This window comes from Solanum pennellii, chromosome 2 (assembly GCF_001406875.1).
Source record: "Solanum pennellii chromosome 2, SPENNV200".
NCBI classification, from domain to species: domain Eukaryota; kingdom Viridiplantae; phylum Streptophyta; class Magnoliopsida; order Solanales; family Solanaceae; genus Solanum; species Solanum pennellii.
The window spans coordinates 45,784,612-45,798,143 of NC_028638.1; the positions used below are offsets into that span (position 1 = coordinate 45,784,612).

At 28.3% G+C, this 13,532-nt stretch overlaps 2 protein-coding genes across 2 annotated transcripts in view; one reads left to right on the forward strand and one right to left on the reverse strand.

Annotated features, from left to right (window-relative positions):
• Window positions 1–6,438: 6,438 nt before the first annotated feature.
• Window positions 6,439–9,875, forward strand: LOC107008644 (GDSL esterase/lipase At5g45950). The gene is made up of 5 exons (XM_015207763.2): window positions 6,439–6,895; window positions 7,266–7,396; window positions 7,616–7,849; window positions 8,841–9,090; window positions 9,472–9,875. The coding sequence occupies exons 1-5, from the start codon at window positions 6,625–6,627 to the stop codon at window positions 9,660–9,662; spliced, it is 1,077 nt and encodes a 358-aa protein (XP_015063249.1). The 5' UTR covers window positions 6,439–6,624; the 3' UTR covers window positions 9,663–9,875.
• A 529-nt stretch (window positions 9,876–10,404) lies between these two features.
• Window positions 10,405–13,532, reverse strand: part of LOC107010073 (GDSL esterase/lipase At5g45960) — a 20,630-nt gene continuing 17,502 nt past the window's right edge. The window contains 4 exon segments of the mRNA XM_015209338.2: window positions 10,405–10,631; window positions 10,722–10,983; window positions 11,310–11,543; window positions 12,433–12,563. Of these exon segments, the coding sequence (XP_015064824.2) occupies window positions 10,438–10,631; window positions 10,722–10,983; window positions 11,310–11,543; window positions 12,433–12,563 (821 nt within the window). The 3' untranslated portion in view covers window positions 10,405–10,437.

The following is a 13,532-nucleotide window of genomic DNA, read 5'->3' on the forward strand; positions in this document are numbered from 1 at the left end:
AAAAAAGTAAAAAGATGAACCTTTATCCATGTGTCAATTAATCAATGAAGTGTCACCCCACTATTGTTGGTTGGACCTCTCTCATTGTAAAAATTTTCGTGAATGTTGTGGTAGTTTTGTCCTTTTAGTAGCTAACTATAAGTTCATGCAATTACACTATGTGAGATTTGAATAGGATAAAATGACCTAACTGCTTCTCAAAATTATGTCATAACTACTTTTCTTAATTAAATAAATATTAAATTTTGGATCTCACTAAAACATTATTATCACATGAGTGATTTATCGTGGGGTTCAAAAGATTTTTGCAAAGGTAATTAACATTTGCACTAAAATCCCAATATGTTGATCATTCCATTTTCCAAATGTAAATTAATCATACTCTTTATTGTCCATTTTCTCAGGCTTAAAAGTATCTCAATTTATTTAGTTAGCGATGTTTGGTTACTGGTTAGAGTTATGCAGTGTTTAGTTATGTAGGTATTAGTTATGCAGGATTTAGTTATGCAGGTATAGTTATGCATGGTTTAGTTATGTAGGTATTAGTTATGGAGGATTTAGAGATTACAATACATGAATTATTAACTATTGAATATTAAACTTATTGTAAATTATTAATATATATATTATTCACAAAATAATAATACATGTTAATAAAATGGGAAATATATTGAATAATGTATAATGCTAATATTTGATTAGCATATGCACCGTTAAAAAATATACAATTAATTTCTAATATTAAAAGAATATTTACATTTGCATGAATCAATCAAAATGGTAAGTATATAAAAAAAATGAAAATAATCTATATATAATAAGAAATAAAAACAACACATGTTGATAGGAAACAATAAAGTTTCCAATAAAAAAAATAAAAGAAATAAAAATGGTCTAAATATAAAAAAGAAATAAAACAGCAAACTTATATACAGAAAAACAATAAAGTTTTAAATTAAAAACAATAAAATAAATTAATAGAGTAAATATGTAATTTTTCACTTTAATACATGTATAACTAATACTCACATAACTTATTTCACCTTCTACCCTGCATAATTTTATACATAGATTTCCTCATAAGATATGTTGGTATAATTATGTAAGATTACAAAAAACACAACCAAACATGGTATAAGTTATGTTGACTTTTCTACCTAAACCAAAAATTTCTACCAAACATAATATAACTTAATACATTGTTTTATACATAAATAAACGTCTCTTATGCAGTAACCAAACGACCCTTTAGGGGTTGTTTGGTTACTGATTAGAGTTATGCAGGTATTAGTTATGGAGGGTTTAGTTATGCAGGTATTAGCTATGCAGGGTTTAGTTATGCAGGTATTAGTTATGCAGGGTTTAGTTATGCAGGGTTTAGTTATGTTGGGTTTATTTATGCGGATATTAGCTATGTGGATATTAGTTATGTAGATATTATTTAGTTACGTAAAGATTACAATACATGAATTATTAACTATTTAATATTAAAATTATTGTAAATTATTTATATATATTATTTACAAAATAATAATACGTGCTAATAAAATGTAAAATATATTGAGTAATATATAATGCTAATTTGATTAGCATATGTACCTTTGAAAAATATACAATCAAGTTCTAATATTGAAAAATATTTATATTTGCATAAATCAATCAAAATGGTAAGTATATAAAAAGAAATGAAACTAATCTATATATAATAAAAAATAGAAACAACACATGTTGATAGGAAACAATAGAGTTTCCAATTGAAAAAAATAAAAGAAATTAAAAGAAATAAAAATGGTCTAAATATAAAAAAAGAAATAAAAACAACAAAGCCTATATATAGGAAAACAATAAAGTTTTTAATTAAAAATAATAAAATAAATTAATAGAGTAAATATGTAATTTATCACTTTAATACATGTATAACTAATATCCACATAACTTATTTCACCTTCTACCCTGCATAACTTTATACATAGATTTTCTCTTTAGTTATGTTGGTATTAATTATGTATGATTACAAAAATGCAACCAAACATAGTATAAAATCATGTTGACTTTTCAACCTAATAATTTTTTTTTACCAGACATTATAAAATTAATACAATATTTTATACATAAATAACATACCCTATTATACTGTAATCAAACGCCCCCTCGATGTCTTAGCTTGATGAACGAGAAAGGTGTGCCTATGTAGACACGTAAGTTAATGCCTCATACACTAAAAACTCCAATTCTTGCACCTTAGAGTTGGCATAATCAAATAATTCAAAGCACTTGGGGTAATTTCCTTTTATTCAAGTATCAATTGGTGGACAAAATTATTGAGCACTAATATTGATAGAAGTATGTAACATGTAGTACTCGAGTTCAGGCCGTCTTAACCCCTAGGCAGGAGCGGATCTATGAGTGTCCGTGGGGTGTCACGATATCCATTGATCTTAAATTTTTTTTGTGTATATATATATATATATTTAAGAAAATAAATATATATTTTTTTTGTAACATACTAAATAAAATAATTAATAGTTCAATTGGCAAAGTAGATAACCTGTCACACAGTCAGTATCGATTTGAAACTTGTTAGCAGCATTTTCTTTCTTCCCTTTTTTTTCCCTTTTGTTTTGTCTTTTTTTAATTTTATTAATGCGTGAGTTCTTTTTTCCCTTTTCACTCATTCTTATTTATTTACAAGTATTTTTTGTTAATCCTATTCATCATAATTAATTATAAGTTCTTTTACTTTCTATTTCACTAATTATTAATTTCTTGATATGTGTGTTGCGTGTTTATTTTATCAATTAAATTATGAACGTGACATAAATATTATTAAGAATTTATTTAAATAGTAATTTTTAAAAATATAAGTTTTAAAAATGAAGAATATTTTTGTTAGAGTTCTTTTAATTTGATTTCGATCTTCACCAACATTATTGCTAAATAAAACGACTATATTGAAACTATATTCTCTTTTGTTATATTTTGCAACAACACATCAAGACAATGGAATATGAATATATGGAGTTAACACTATTAGATAGTTTATACAAGCTCAATTTTTAGTGTGAAAAAACTCTTTTTTCCTCAAAATTTCAGCGAATAAGGCCACTAATTTCTAAAAAGAAATAAAAATTGAATTGTTACTTAGCTCTAATCTCATAATATCTAAAAGAAAATATTATTAACATGCATGTTTGATCGATTTGTCTATATAGATCGAAAAAAGATAAATAACTTGATTGTAACTCAAAATTAAAGCAACCGACCTGCTTATCTTACTTGAACGATGTGGCAACCAAGACATTCAAATTCTAGATCCGCCTCTGCCCTAGGCCTCTAAAGTCACCGCTTGGGCCCATATTTATTTATTTATTTATTTATTTATTTGGGGGGGGGGGGGGGGGGCATTTTTAAAACAATTACTCATATATATTTCTTTTTTGAAAAAAAATTATATGTACTATGAGTGTTATGATTTCTACAAGTAAATTGCATATGAAATGAAAATATATCTGAATTTTGTAAGAAACAATTTGATAAAAATATGGATAGCGAAATCACAAAGGCATTTGAAGAATCTTTAAGAGATGATTGTTTTATATATGTAGAGTAGATCAAACTATTTTTTCACTTCAAAATAGAGTTGAACCAATTAAAGTATATGATTTTTTTTTGATTTCTTATTTAGTAGTAAAATATTGAGATCACTAGATGATGAGGATTTAGAAAATACTGTCTTAACCTTGAACTTTATTTGACACGTAATAGTTATTTCAATATTGATGTTTTAGATTAAATTTTTGAATTAAAAGTGTTAAGGAAAATAATACAAGTAGAAGATAATGACATAGTGAATACTCAATAAAATAAAAAGACTTGATTCTTTTCCAAATACACATATTACTTATAGAATAATGTTAACAGTTCTTGTAATCGTCCAAAAGAAGTTTTTTGAAATTGAAACTGATTAAATCTTCTTGAAGATTAGCAATATATTAAGAGAGATCGAATGAATTAGTTATATTATCATTTGAAAAGAAATTATTAAAACAAATTGATTATAAAACAGTGCATAATGATCCACATCTAAAATAGCTAGAAAAGTAAATTTTAAATAAAAATACATATGATAAAAATTATATATATTAGACCCCTTTTTGAAGATTCACTAAACTCCCAATGTTGTTGAGTCGCCCGAGGTGCACCCATGCTTGCGGACACCGTGATACTTCATTTATGTTTGATTGTAGTAAGAAACGTACTAAACTAGTCCTAGCTGACCCACTCTGTTAACCCAAAGTAATGGATGCTAACACCAATTGTCAACTATAGAGTAAAAAAGTTTGAAATATATATACCTACTTTTTCAAGCTTCTAATTAATTGCCTAACCTTTTTGAAATACACTTCTTTTTTGTTTCCTATTCGATTCGGAGTCCGTATTAGAGTCTCGATTAATTTTAAATCTATAGACTCATTCGGAGTTAACGCTCGTAATATAACTTTTCCTATATCAAGGACATGAATCAGAGATCTCTGAGTAAAGATAGAGCAATCCCAATAAAATATATGTTCATCTTGTATTCCTAATAAAATTAAAACCTATAGAGAAAATAGAATAATAAATAGATTAGAAACAATACACAAAATATTTTTCTCAAAGAAGAAAATCGAGCCATTGAATGCGAAGTGTCCTCTTAAGGTGTTTATTTCCCTCAAGTACCCAAGGTTAATGGAATAAATCTTCCTGTGATAAAACGATCTTATTCATCTGTTTATCGGTACCTATAATCGGTGTCAGCGAATTACTCGCCGGCAGTAAAGTACACTTATAATACTAGATTTAGTAGTAGTAGTAATTCAGAAATTTGATTTTTTAAAAAAAAAATAGAGAAAATTTCTCTATTTATAAACAACAAAGAGTAGCGTGAAAGATTCTTCTGTGACTTATCGGAAAATTCACAAACCTTTGGAAAAGTCACAATTTTTCAAAAAGGTCACAATCTTTCATAAAAATCACAATTTTTCATATAAGTCACAACCCCTCATAAAAATCACTATTTTTTATTAAGTCACAACTTTTCATTTTCATTTACAAGTTTCAAAACCCAACAACACACTTGTAAGTTACCATGCGTAAACACATTGCTACAATTAACAAACTAAAGTAGTTTTAGAATTTTGGTATTTCATAAGTATTATCTGAACTGCCATTTTAAGTATTCTTCATTAACATGATATGATGATTGGTGACGCTGATTTTATGGTTTTGATTTTGAATTTTTGCTAATTTAGGTTGTCATAAATGTTTCAAAGAAAAAAATGAGAATATATTATAATAACAATGAATACCAAAATTAGTAGGACGGCTCAAATGTAATACGTTTCGAGATTTTAACATAAGGCAAATTATTTGTGTTGCATTAATAAGCGAATGGACAGATAATGTTAGCTAAGCGTTACAAGTTACAACTACTTGCATGACTTTGGTGATTTTTGTTAATAGTCAATGATAATCACAAATTTTAATAAATTTTGAATTATTTGCTTCCACTATGACCAATTATATAGTAATTTGTTGTAGACACGCTATGAGCCATATTGAAAGACCAGCTGGGCCATTAATCTTGTTCAAGGTTGGCTGAAAAATTTATGACATGTACCACCGCTTATTAATTGTCACATGACAATTCTTTTGAAATCAAAGGGCTTTTACCCAACTAATTACGGATAAAGCCTTTTACTTTGCTGTCATTTCTGTTTTGGCAGAAGAGAAGAGCATTGGCGTGTTCCATTCGTTCATATTTACTTGTCATTCGTGTTAGATATATTTCTTTTCGTTTTATTTTTAAGTAATATTATTAAAATTAATTGTCTCATTTTATTTGTCAATTTAAAAAATTAAGATAGAATTGACTACTCTTTTATTCTTACTAAAATAATTCTTTTCAAAATTGGAAACAAGTTCATGAAGTTTTTTAAATATAAATCTTAAGGGGTAAATTATGTTTTTTTATATTTATTGTTTCCTAAGGGTTGTGTAAAGGATAAAGTAGACAACTAATATGGGACGGAGGAATCGAAGTACTTGTCAATTTTAGCAAAATTTAAAAAGTTTTATTTGTATTAATTTTTCGTACTACCCCTTACTATTATACACTATATAAAATAGTACCAATAGTTAAATTTAGAGTTACAAAATATCATTAATAAGGTATTTTATAAAATACCCTTTAATTATATTGATGTTTTTGTGAAGGGCATATTTTAAGTCAATATATGTCAAGTAAATACGAAACGAAGATAGTAATTGAGATTATCATTTAAAAACCAAAAGTTTGTAATATTACATGCAAACCATAATGTTATAAAGTCAATCTTCTTTAGTGTGTGAAATTGAACGGAAATATCCGAAATTAGCATATTGCTGATGTATGTGAGCCAGTTATTTTGCCATATGAATCATACAAACGTCTTATGCCAGCTAATTAATTAATCGACCTAACAATATTATACTAGTTTTTTTTAAACTCTATTTAAGGACGGGTATAGGTAGTTCACTTTTCTTCCCTACACAACTTACATACTTTACGTACTCTATCGTTGAATTAAGTGTGTGAAACTGCTGATGAGGCTTCTGATTATCCTGTTTTTGGGTCTGGTGGCGTTACATGATCATAATGGTGTAGTACAAGGCATTGAAGTAGCTGTGTTGAGGAAATTGGCAGCCAAAAACAATGTAACATGTTTGTTGGTGTTTGGAGATTCAAGTGTAGATCCTGGAAATAACAACCATCTTTCTACCATAAACAAGGCTAATTACTTGCCTTATGGGATGGACCTTAACTCTCAACCTACTGGCAGGTTCTCTAATGGAAAACTTGCCACAGATTTCATTGGTAATTATTTACTCAATTTTCGTAGTTAATTTTTATTTTTATTTTTTGGTAGTGAATTAATTTTGTTTCTTCTTCTATTTTTCCTACAAATTTGTAAAATAGTGATACTAGATCACCATATTTGTTGTTTTTTGTGATTGTTATGCTTCACTCATGAACAATAATGTGACTCCACTTTGTTTAACTTGACAATACAATATTAATTTACCTTTTTGATCCATGTAAATCTTCACTAATTATTTTTCAATCTCAAATATATTATTGTCCACTAACAATTTTTCTACCGTAAAAAAAAAGAGTAAGAACTGATTTTATTAATATTAATCAGTTGAACAGAAAGAGTCTCTGAAGTAAAATAATGGTTTTGCAGCGGAGGCACTTGGTTACGTGAATATGACCAGAGCGTTTCTAGACCCACAAATAAACAAGGTGGATATGCTACACGGCGTTAGTTTTGCTTCAGCTGGCTCTGGTTATGATGATCTCACTGCCAATTTCTCGGTACGTTAATAATCTTTTAATATCTTGGTACGAGCTAGCTTTCACCTTTTTTGCTCTATTAGTGACTAGAACCTTCAATCTTAAAGTTGGTTTGAGAAATTTTAATATCTCAATTGGTCAATTTCTCACCGAGTGATCCCCTTCACCTACTTTTTTAAGTAGTCTGTTCATTTTTGCTTAACTTTTTGGCCTTGTTTTTTTTTTCTTCTGAAAAATCAGAATGCAATGACACTAGCGAAGCAAAGAGAGTATCTGAGGCACTATGAAATCCACTTGAGCCAAATGGTGGGAGTTGATAAAGCAAGAGAAACTATGAAAAATGCACTATATATATTAAGTATGGGCACTAATGACTTCCTACAAAATTACTTTCTGGAAGTTATACGTTCTATGCAATACACATTGGAACAGTATCAGAACTTCTTGATCCGTTCCCTGTTTACTCACGTCAAGGTAACCCCCTCACTCTTTTTTTTAATCGATGTCCGATACGTTATTTCAGTTAAGATACTATTATTTGTTCATCAATTTAAGTATAAAGTAATTTATAATTCGATATTTCAAAATTTAGGTATTTCATTGACCGTTGGACCACAGTCTCAGATGTGATTACATGCATTATTTCCCCTTCTCTAGATTATTATGTTTTTTAGTAAAACGTTCCACCATTGTTGGGGTAGGATCCAAAACCAATTCAATTATATGCAACCAAACTTGTTGATATTCTATTTTGAAGTAATGATATATCTCTCCGTTTTAAAAAGAATGTCTCTATTTCTTTTTTACTTTGTTTAAAAAAAATGACTTATTTTCTTTTTTGACAACACTTTAACTTTAACTTTCCACGTGACATCTTTAGGACCACAAGAATAAAGGGCATTTTGGTATATTTGACATAACTTTGATTTAGAACCACAATATTAAAAAAAATTTCTTTTTTTTCTTAAACTCCGTTCCAAGTCAAATTAGGTCAATCTTTTTAAAACGGAGGAAGTAATTAAATTCAACAAAGTTTGGTTGGTGGAATTAAAATGACTTGTACGTACATACGTTACCTGTTCCAGCTGCCTAGTCCCACTAAAGATTCAAAGCGTGGGGTACGTACGTAAGGCATAGAAAAAGAGATGTGTTTAACACTCTTGAAAATTATATTTACGGTACTTGCCCTTTCAATTCATTTTTTAACTAAACTTTTACCAAAATATAATTTAGTATATCCACCCCATTCTTAGAATTTCAACTGAAATTTCCAAAAACATAACATACGGTGAAAATAAAATCAACATGTAGTTCGTTTATTGAACCTAATTAAGTATATTCGCCCCCCTTAGAAAAAATTTCAATAGTTACTCTACACATGACTTACTATTACAAATTTATAATGCCTTAATATTTGCGAATTTAAGTTATACAAATTGACAATTAATTTTGTTATTTTCGACAGATAATTCATAGTCGAGGAGCAAGAAGATTGGCAGTTGTCGGAGTTCCTCCTCTTGGGTGTGAACCACTTATTAGAACCATTCGAGATGATGAAACCAAATGCGATGATGATTTGAACAAAGTTGCTTTTTCGTTCAATCTCAAAATCAAAAGAGAATTGCAAGCACTTAAGAGATTATTTGGAATTAAAGTTGCCTACATTGATATTTATAGCATCATTCTGGAAGCTGTCCAAAATCCCCAAAAATTCGGTAAGAAATCTAGGTTTATTGTTCTTAGTTAGAGGTGACAATATATATCATAAAATCATTTTTACTAAATACTAAAAATTATGAAAGAACAAATAAACAATTGAAACATAGTAAGGATTGAGTGTGTTGACCCACTCACGTAAATTTTGAATGGATCGATAATTCACCAATTTATTAACTCAACTCACTTTGTCCTGTCTAAATTCAGCTTAATCCACCCATTTGTCACATGTACTCTTTGTATCAAAAAAAATAAGTTGCGGTCATTATTATCTCATATATATTATGATATTTGATAAATAAACAAAAAATATAAATATATTTCTTTTTTCATATGGATATTATATATGTTGCTAATGAATTATAAACATAATGGAACAGGTTTTACAGAGACAAGTAAGGGGTGTTGTGGGACAGGAACAGTAGAGTATGGAGAGAGTTGTAAGGGGTTGAAAACTTGTGGTGATCGAACAAAGTTTGTGTTCTGGGATGCTGTTCATCCTTCTGAGAAAATGCATAAGATTATGGCTAATGAAGCTCTTAAAGCTATTAATGTTGATTTACTAGACTAATAATCATCTTTTTTCCTTTTAATCATTTTGTTTATTATTGTTACAATTGTTTCCTACCAATAGTTTGTAGTCATCTTTTCCTCTATGCTTTGTGCCTTAACTATTCGAGATTAGCATGTAGAGAAGTCACCTTATGCTATTGGAAACTTTCGAACGTGTGTTTCCTTCTATTATCAGTTTTTTAAAATGTGTACTTTTTATTGTTTTTACTTATGTGGCTCGTGTATAAGTCTTAATTTGATTTTGATTTAAGCTTATTATATTTACTAACATCTATGGATTATAATCTTTTATTTGACCATTTAGAATTTTAAGTTTTAAACTTGTAATAATATATTAAAAGATAGAAATATTTAAAGATTGTATCAAAGTAAATATGTTTATGTATAAAATAAAATTTTAAAATTACCAATATAATGTTGGGTTGGTTTGGTCTCAGATTTTGATTTTCTTTTTTTGGTTTAAATCAAATCAACTCAAATATAGTCAGATTTTTTTTCAATACTAAACCAAGTCAAACCAAACATCAAGTTTTTTTTTCCGATTTGACTCCATTTACAGTTTAGTTTGATATTCGATTCGCTTTTGTACGCCCCTACCTCCTCCATAATAATCATCTTATTATGAAATCGTTGTAGAATCATTTATTCATAGTAGTAAATCAAAATTTCAATTCACACCTTACTTAAATCGAAGAGAAAATATATCATAAACAACAATATCCAATTGATCATCAAACACATCTACCCCAACCCCCACAACAATATACTTTTAATTATAATTTAAGCATAACATCAACGGTGGGACGCAAGGAATTGAACAAATTATAATACGTAGCTTGAGTTGGATGGACTGCGTCCCAGAAAATATATTCCGAAGCATTTATGCAAACAAGTGAATTTGGATTGCACAAAAGTGCAAGCTCGAAAAGCCCAGTTCCACAACAACCAGAGTAGACGTTATTAAAATCTATAAAAAAAAAAATAATATGATACATACATTTATTAATTAATCAATAAAAAATAATTTACTTAAAAAAAAATAAATTTGGTCACTCACCATACTTGTTGGGATTTTGTACCATGTCATATAAAGGATTGTACACATCAGCATATATTATTTTTGTGTCATAAGTATTCATATTTTTTAACATATTTTGGAGAAGCTGATTATACTCTTTTCCTACTTCGGAATATGAATCAATACATTGACGTGGTTGCAATGGGCTGCCGGCTGTTTTCATGGTGATCACCACCGGTAAACACCCCATCGGCGGTAACCCTACTATTCCGATGACTCGAGCTCCCTCAGCCATTAAATCCTAAATCAATTTAATTAACACAACGATATGATGCATCATAATAAATTGATGTGGAGTGATATAATATCGGGAGGAATACATTCTACGATCCTTAGATCAAATTTTAGTAAATTTCATTTAGACACTAAAATCATAATATGTTTTAGTTGAGAATCTGAACACATGAGTATGTAACAGACTAATGACTATTTCTATTTTTATCATAAGTCAAAGCTTGTTATAAAAAATGATTTATAAGTAATTCGATTGTTAAAATATATTTTTCATGTAGTGAGTATATATAGAACATAATGTATTTTAAAAAATTAGTTCGAAAGAGACATTACCTTGAGAAATTGTTGAGTTAGTTGTAGCAAAAACTGCTGGTAGTCAGGGAGTGTGTAAGAATGTCTTCTCAAGTGGGTGTTAAAATAATTGACAACAAAATCATTTGTGCCAGCACTTATAAGGAACATTGCTTTACTTATTAACAATTTTGTTTTTTCTTCCCCTATCTCATTTTCAACTCTTATTTTGTACTCTTTAAAATATTTTAGCTGCTGTTCCAATGGAATTACGCCCTGCCACAAATATATATATAAATTTGTCAATATAAATTTATGGACTAATAAAAGTCTTAAATAGTAAAACAAATTTTGAGAATTATTTTATTTATCGTTGAATTTTTTTTGACGAATCATAGTTATTTAAATTTCTAGCTCTGTCAGTATTGCAGCATGACTCCTGCCATGTGTTTACCATTGTCAAATTAGTACTTGTAGGAAAAAGAACAGCTTAATTATATTAACTGCTAAAGTTTACATTCAAAATTGTAACGCCTGGAACATATATAGTAAAACCATATTACTGTTTTCTACTAGACTCATTAATGTTGAATAAAAAGCAAGAACTAATATGAATTAAACCTGATCTTTTACATTTATATTTGTTATTGTATTTAATAGACCTAACTCAAAAGCTACTTAAAATCTACTTCTTTTACTCGTCTTTTATATTAAAAATAGATATTTTATTTAACCTGATCATTTTAGTAAACTAAGAAAATTTTATTGAATTTTTTCCCATACTAGTCTTCTATCCCTATTACTAAGGCAATTTTTAGTAAAAATACAGCTCTAATAAAATTTTTATTTAAAATGTGTGATAGAGCAATTTGCTTAAGAAAGAAAAAGCCGGTGCATAATGTGTGTATTTTGCAATAATTAATTTATACTAGTTGTACATTTTGTCTTGTTATTATGCACAATTTTGATTACCCCTGTTATAAATTTAAATCTGATCATAAATTTAAGCTCCAATGATTTTAACTTCTATAAACCGATCGAATAATTATCAGTTGGTTACCTGAACTAGTGCAATAATTGATATGAATCAATATTGTAGAATACGATCAATATATATAAGTTAAGTAAATTACGATAATGAAAAATTCATCTGAGAGAAAGATACGCTTATTTGAGCGGTGAGAGGGTCTAAGCCAGAGCCACCGGAGGCGAAACTAACGCCAGTCATCAGCTCCTCCAAGCTAAGTATTGGATCCAAATATGGTGGTACGAATTCTTTGAGTCCTATATATGAAGCTGTTCCAAACAACACAAAAACAACATGGTTACGTTATTAAGAAGAAAAAAAAAAGACCAACATTTTGTTTATTTTTTCTTTCTTGTGACCCTTCTAAACATTTNTTCAGTAAAAAATTAGTCACATTGTTCACGTCTTTGCATGAAAACTCTTCATGTTTTCAAGCAAAGAGGGGCATACTGTGAACACCTAATTTTTTACCAAAATATAAAGAGTCAAACACCAATTTTTAAAAAAAAGTTATATTTAAAATAAATAAAAAATAATTAAATTGTGTAAATTACATTAATAATAAAAAATTATGAATTTATGGTATTTGTTTTAAATCTTCAACTTTTAATTAGTTTAAAAATAATGGTAGAAGAAGAAAAAAAGCGGAATCTTAAATATTCAAATTACCTTCCCCTTATCCTAATTATTCCCAACTTCCTAACTTATTTTACTAAAAAATCTCATCCTATTTATTTTTTTATTTATTTGTTTTTTTTTCTTTCTTCTCTCTCTTTGGACGTTTGTTTCACTCTTTTTTTTTTTATATTTTTTGATTTTCTATTATTATTATTTATTTATTTTATATCCATCCTTATCTCAACCCCAATTCCCTCAACAATATTTCAAATAAAATCCTAATCCAACTCTATTACTATCCTTTTAATTAGCATCAAACTCTCAGCCAAATTATTATAAAAACACGTTCAATTGATAGACACAGGGAGACAGAGATACAAAGAAATACAGAGAGATGTAAAAAGAGGAGGAAAAAATGCACAAATACACAGATACATAGAAAAGATACACAAAAAAACACAAATACACAGATACACAAATACACAGATACACAAACAGACAGATACAGAGGAATACAGAGAGAAATATATAGAGCAAACACAAAGAGAAAAACGAGTTATTTCTTTTGAGAATTAGGTTAGAGTTAGAGATTTGATCGTGATTCCGAATTCGTGGATACA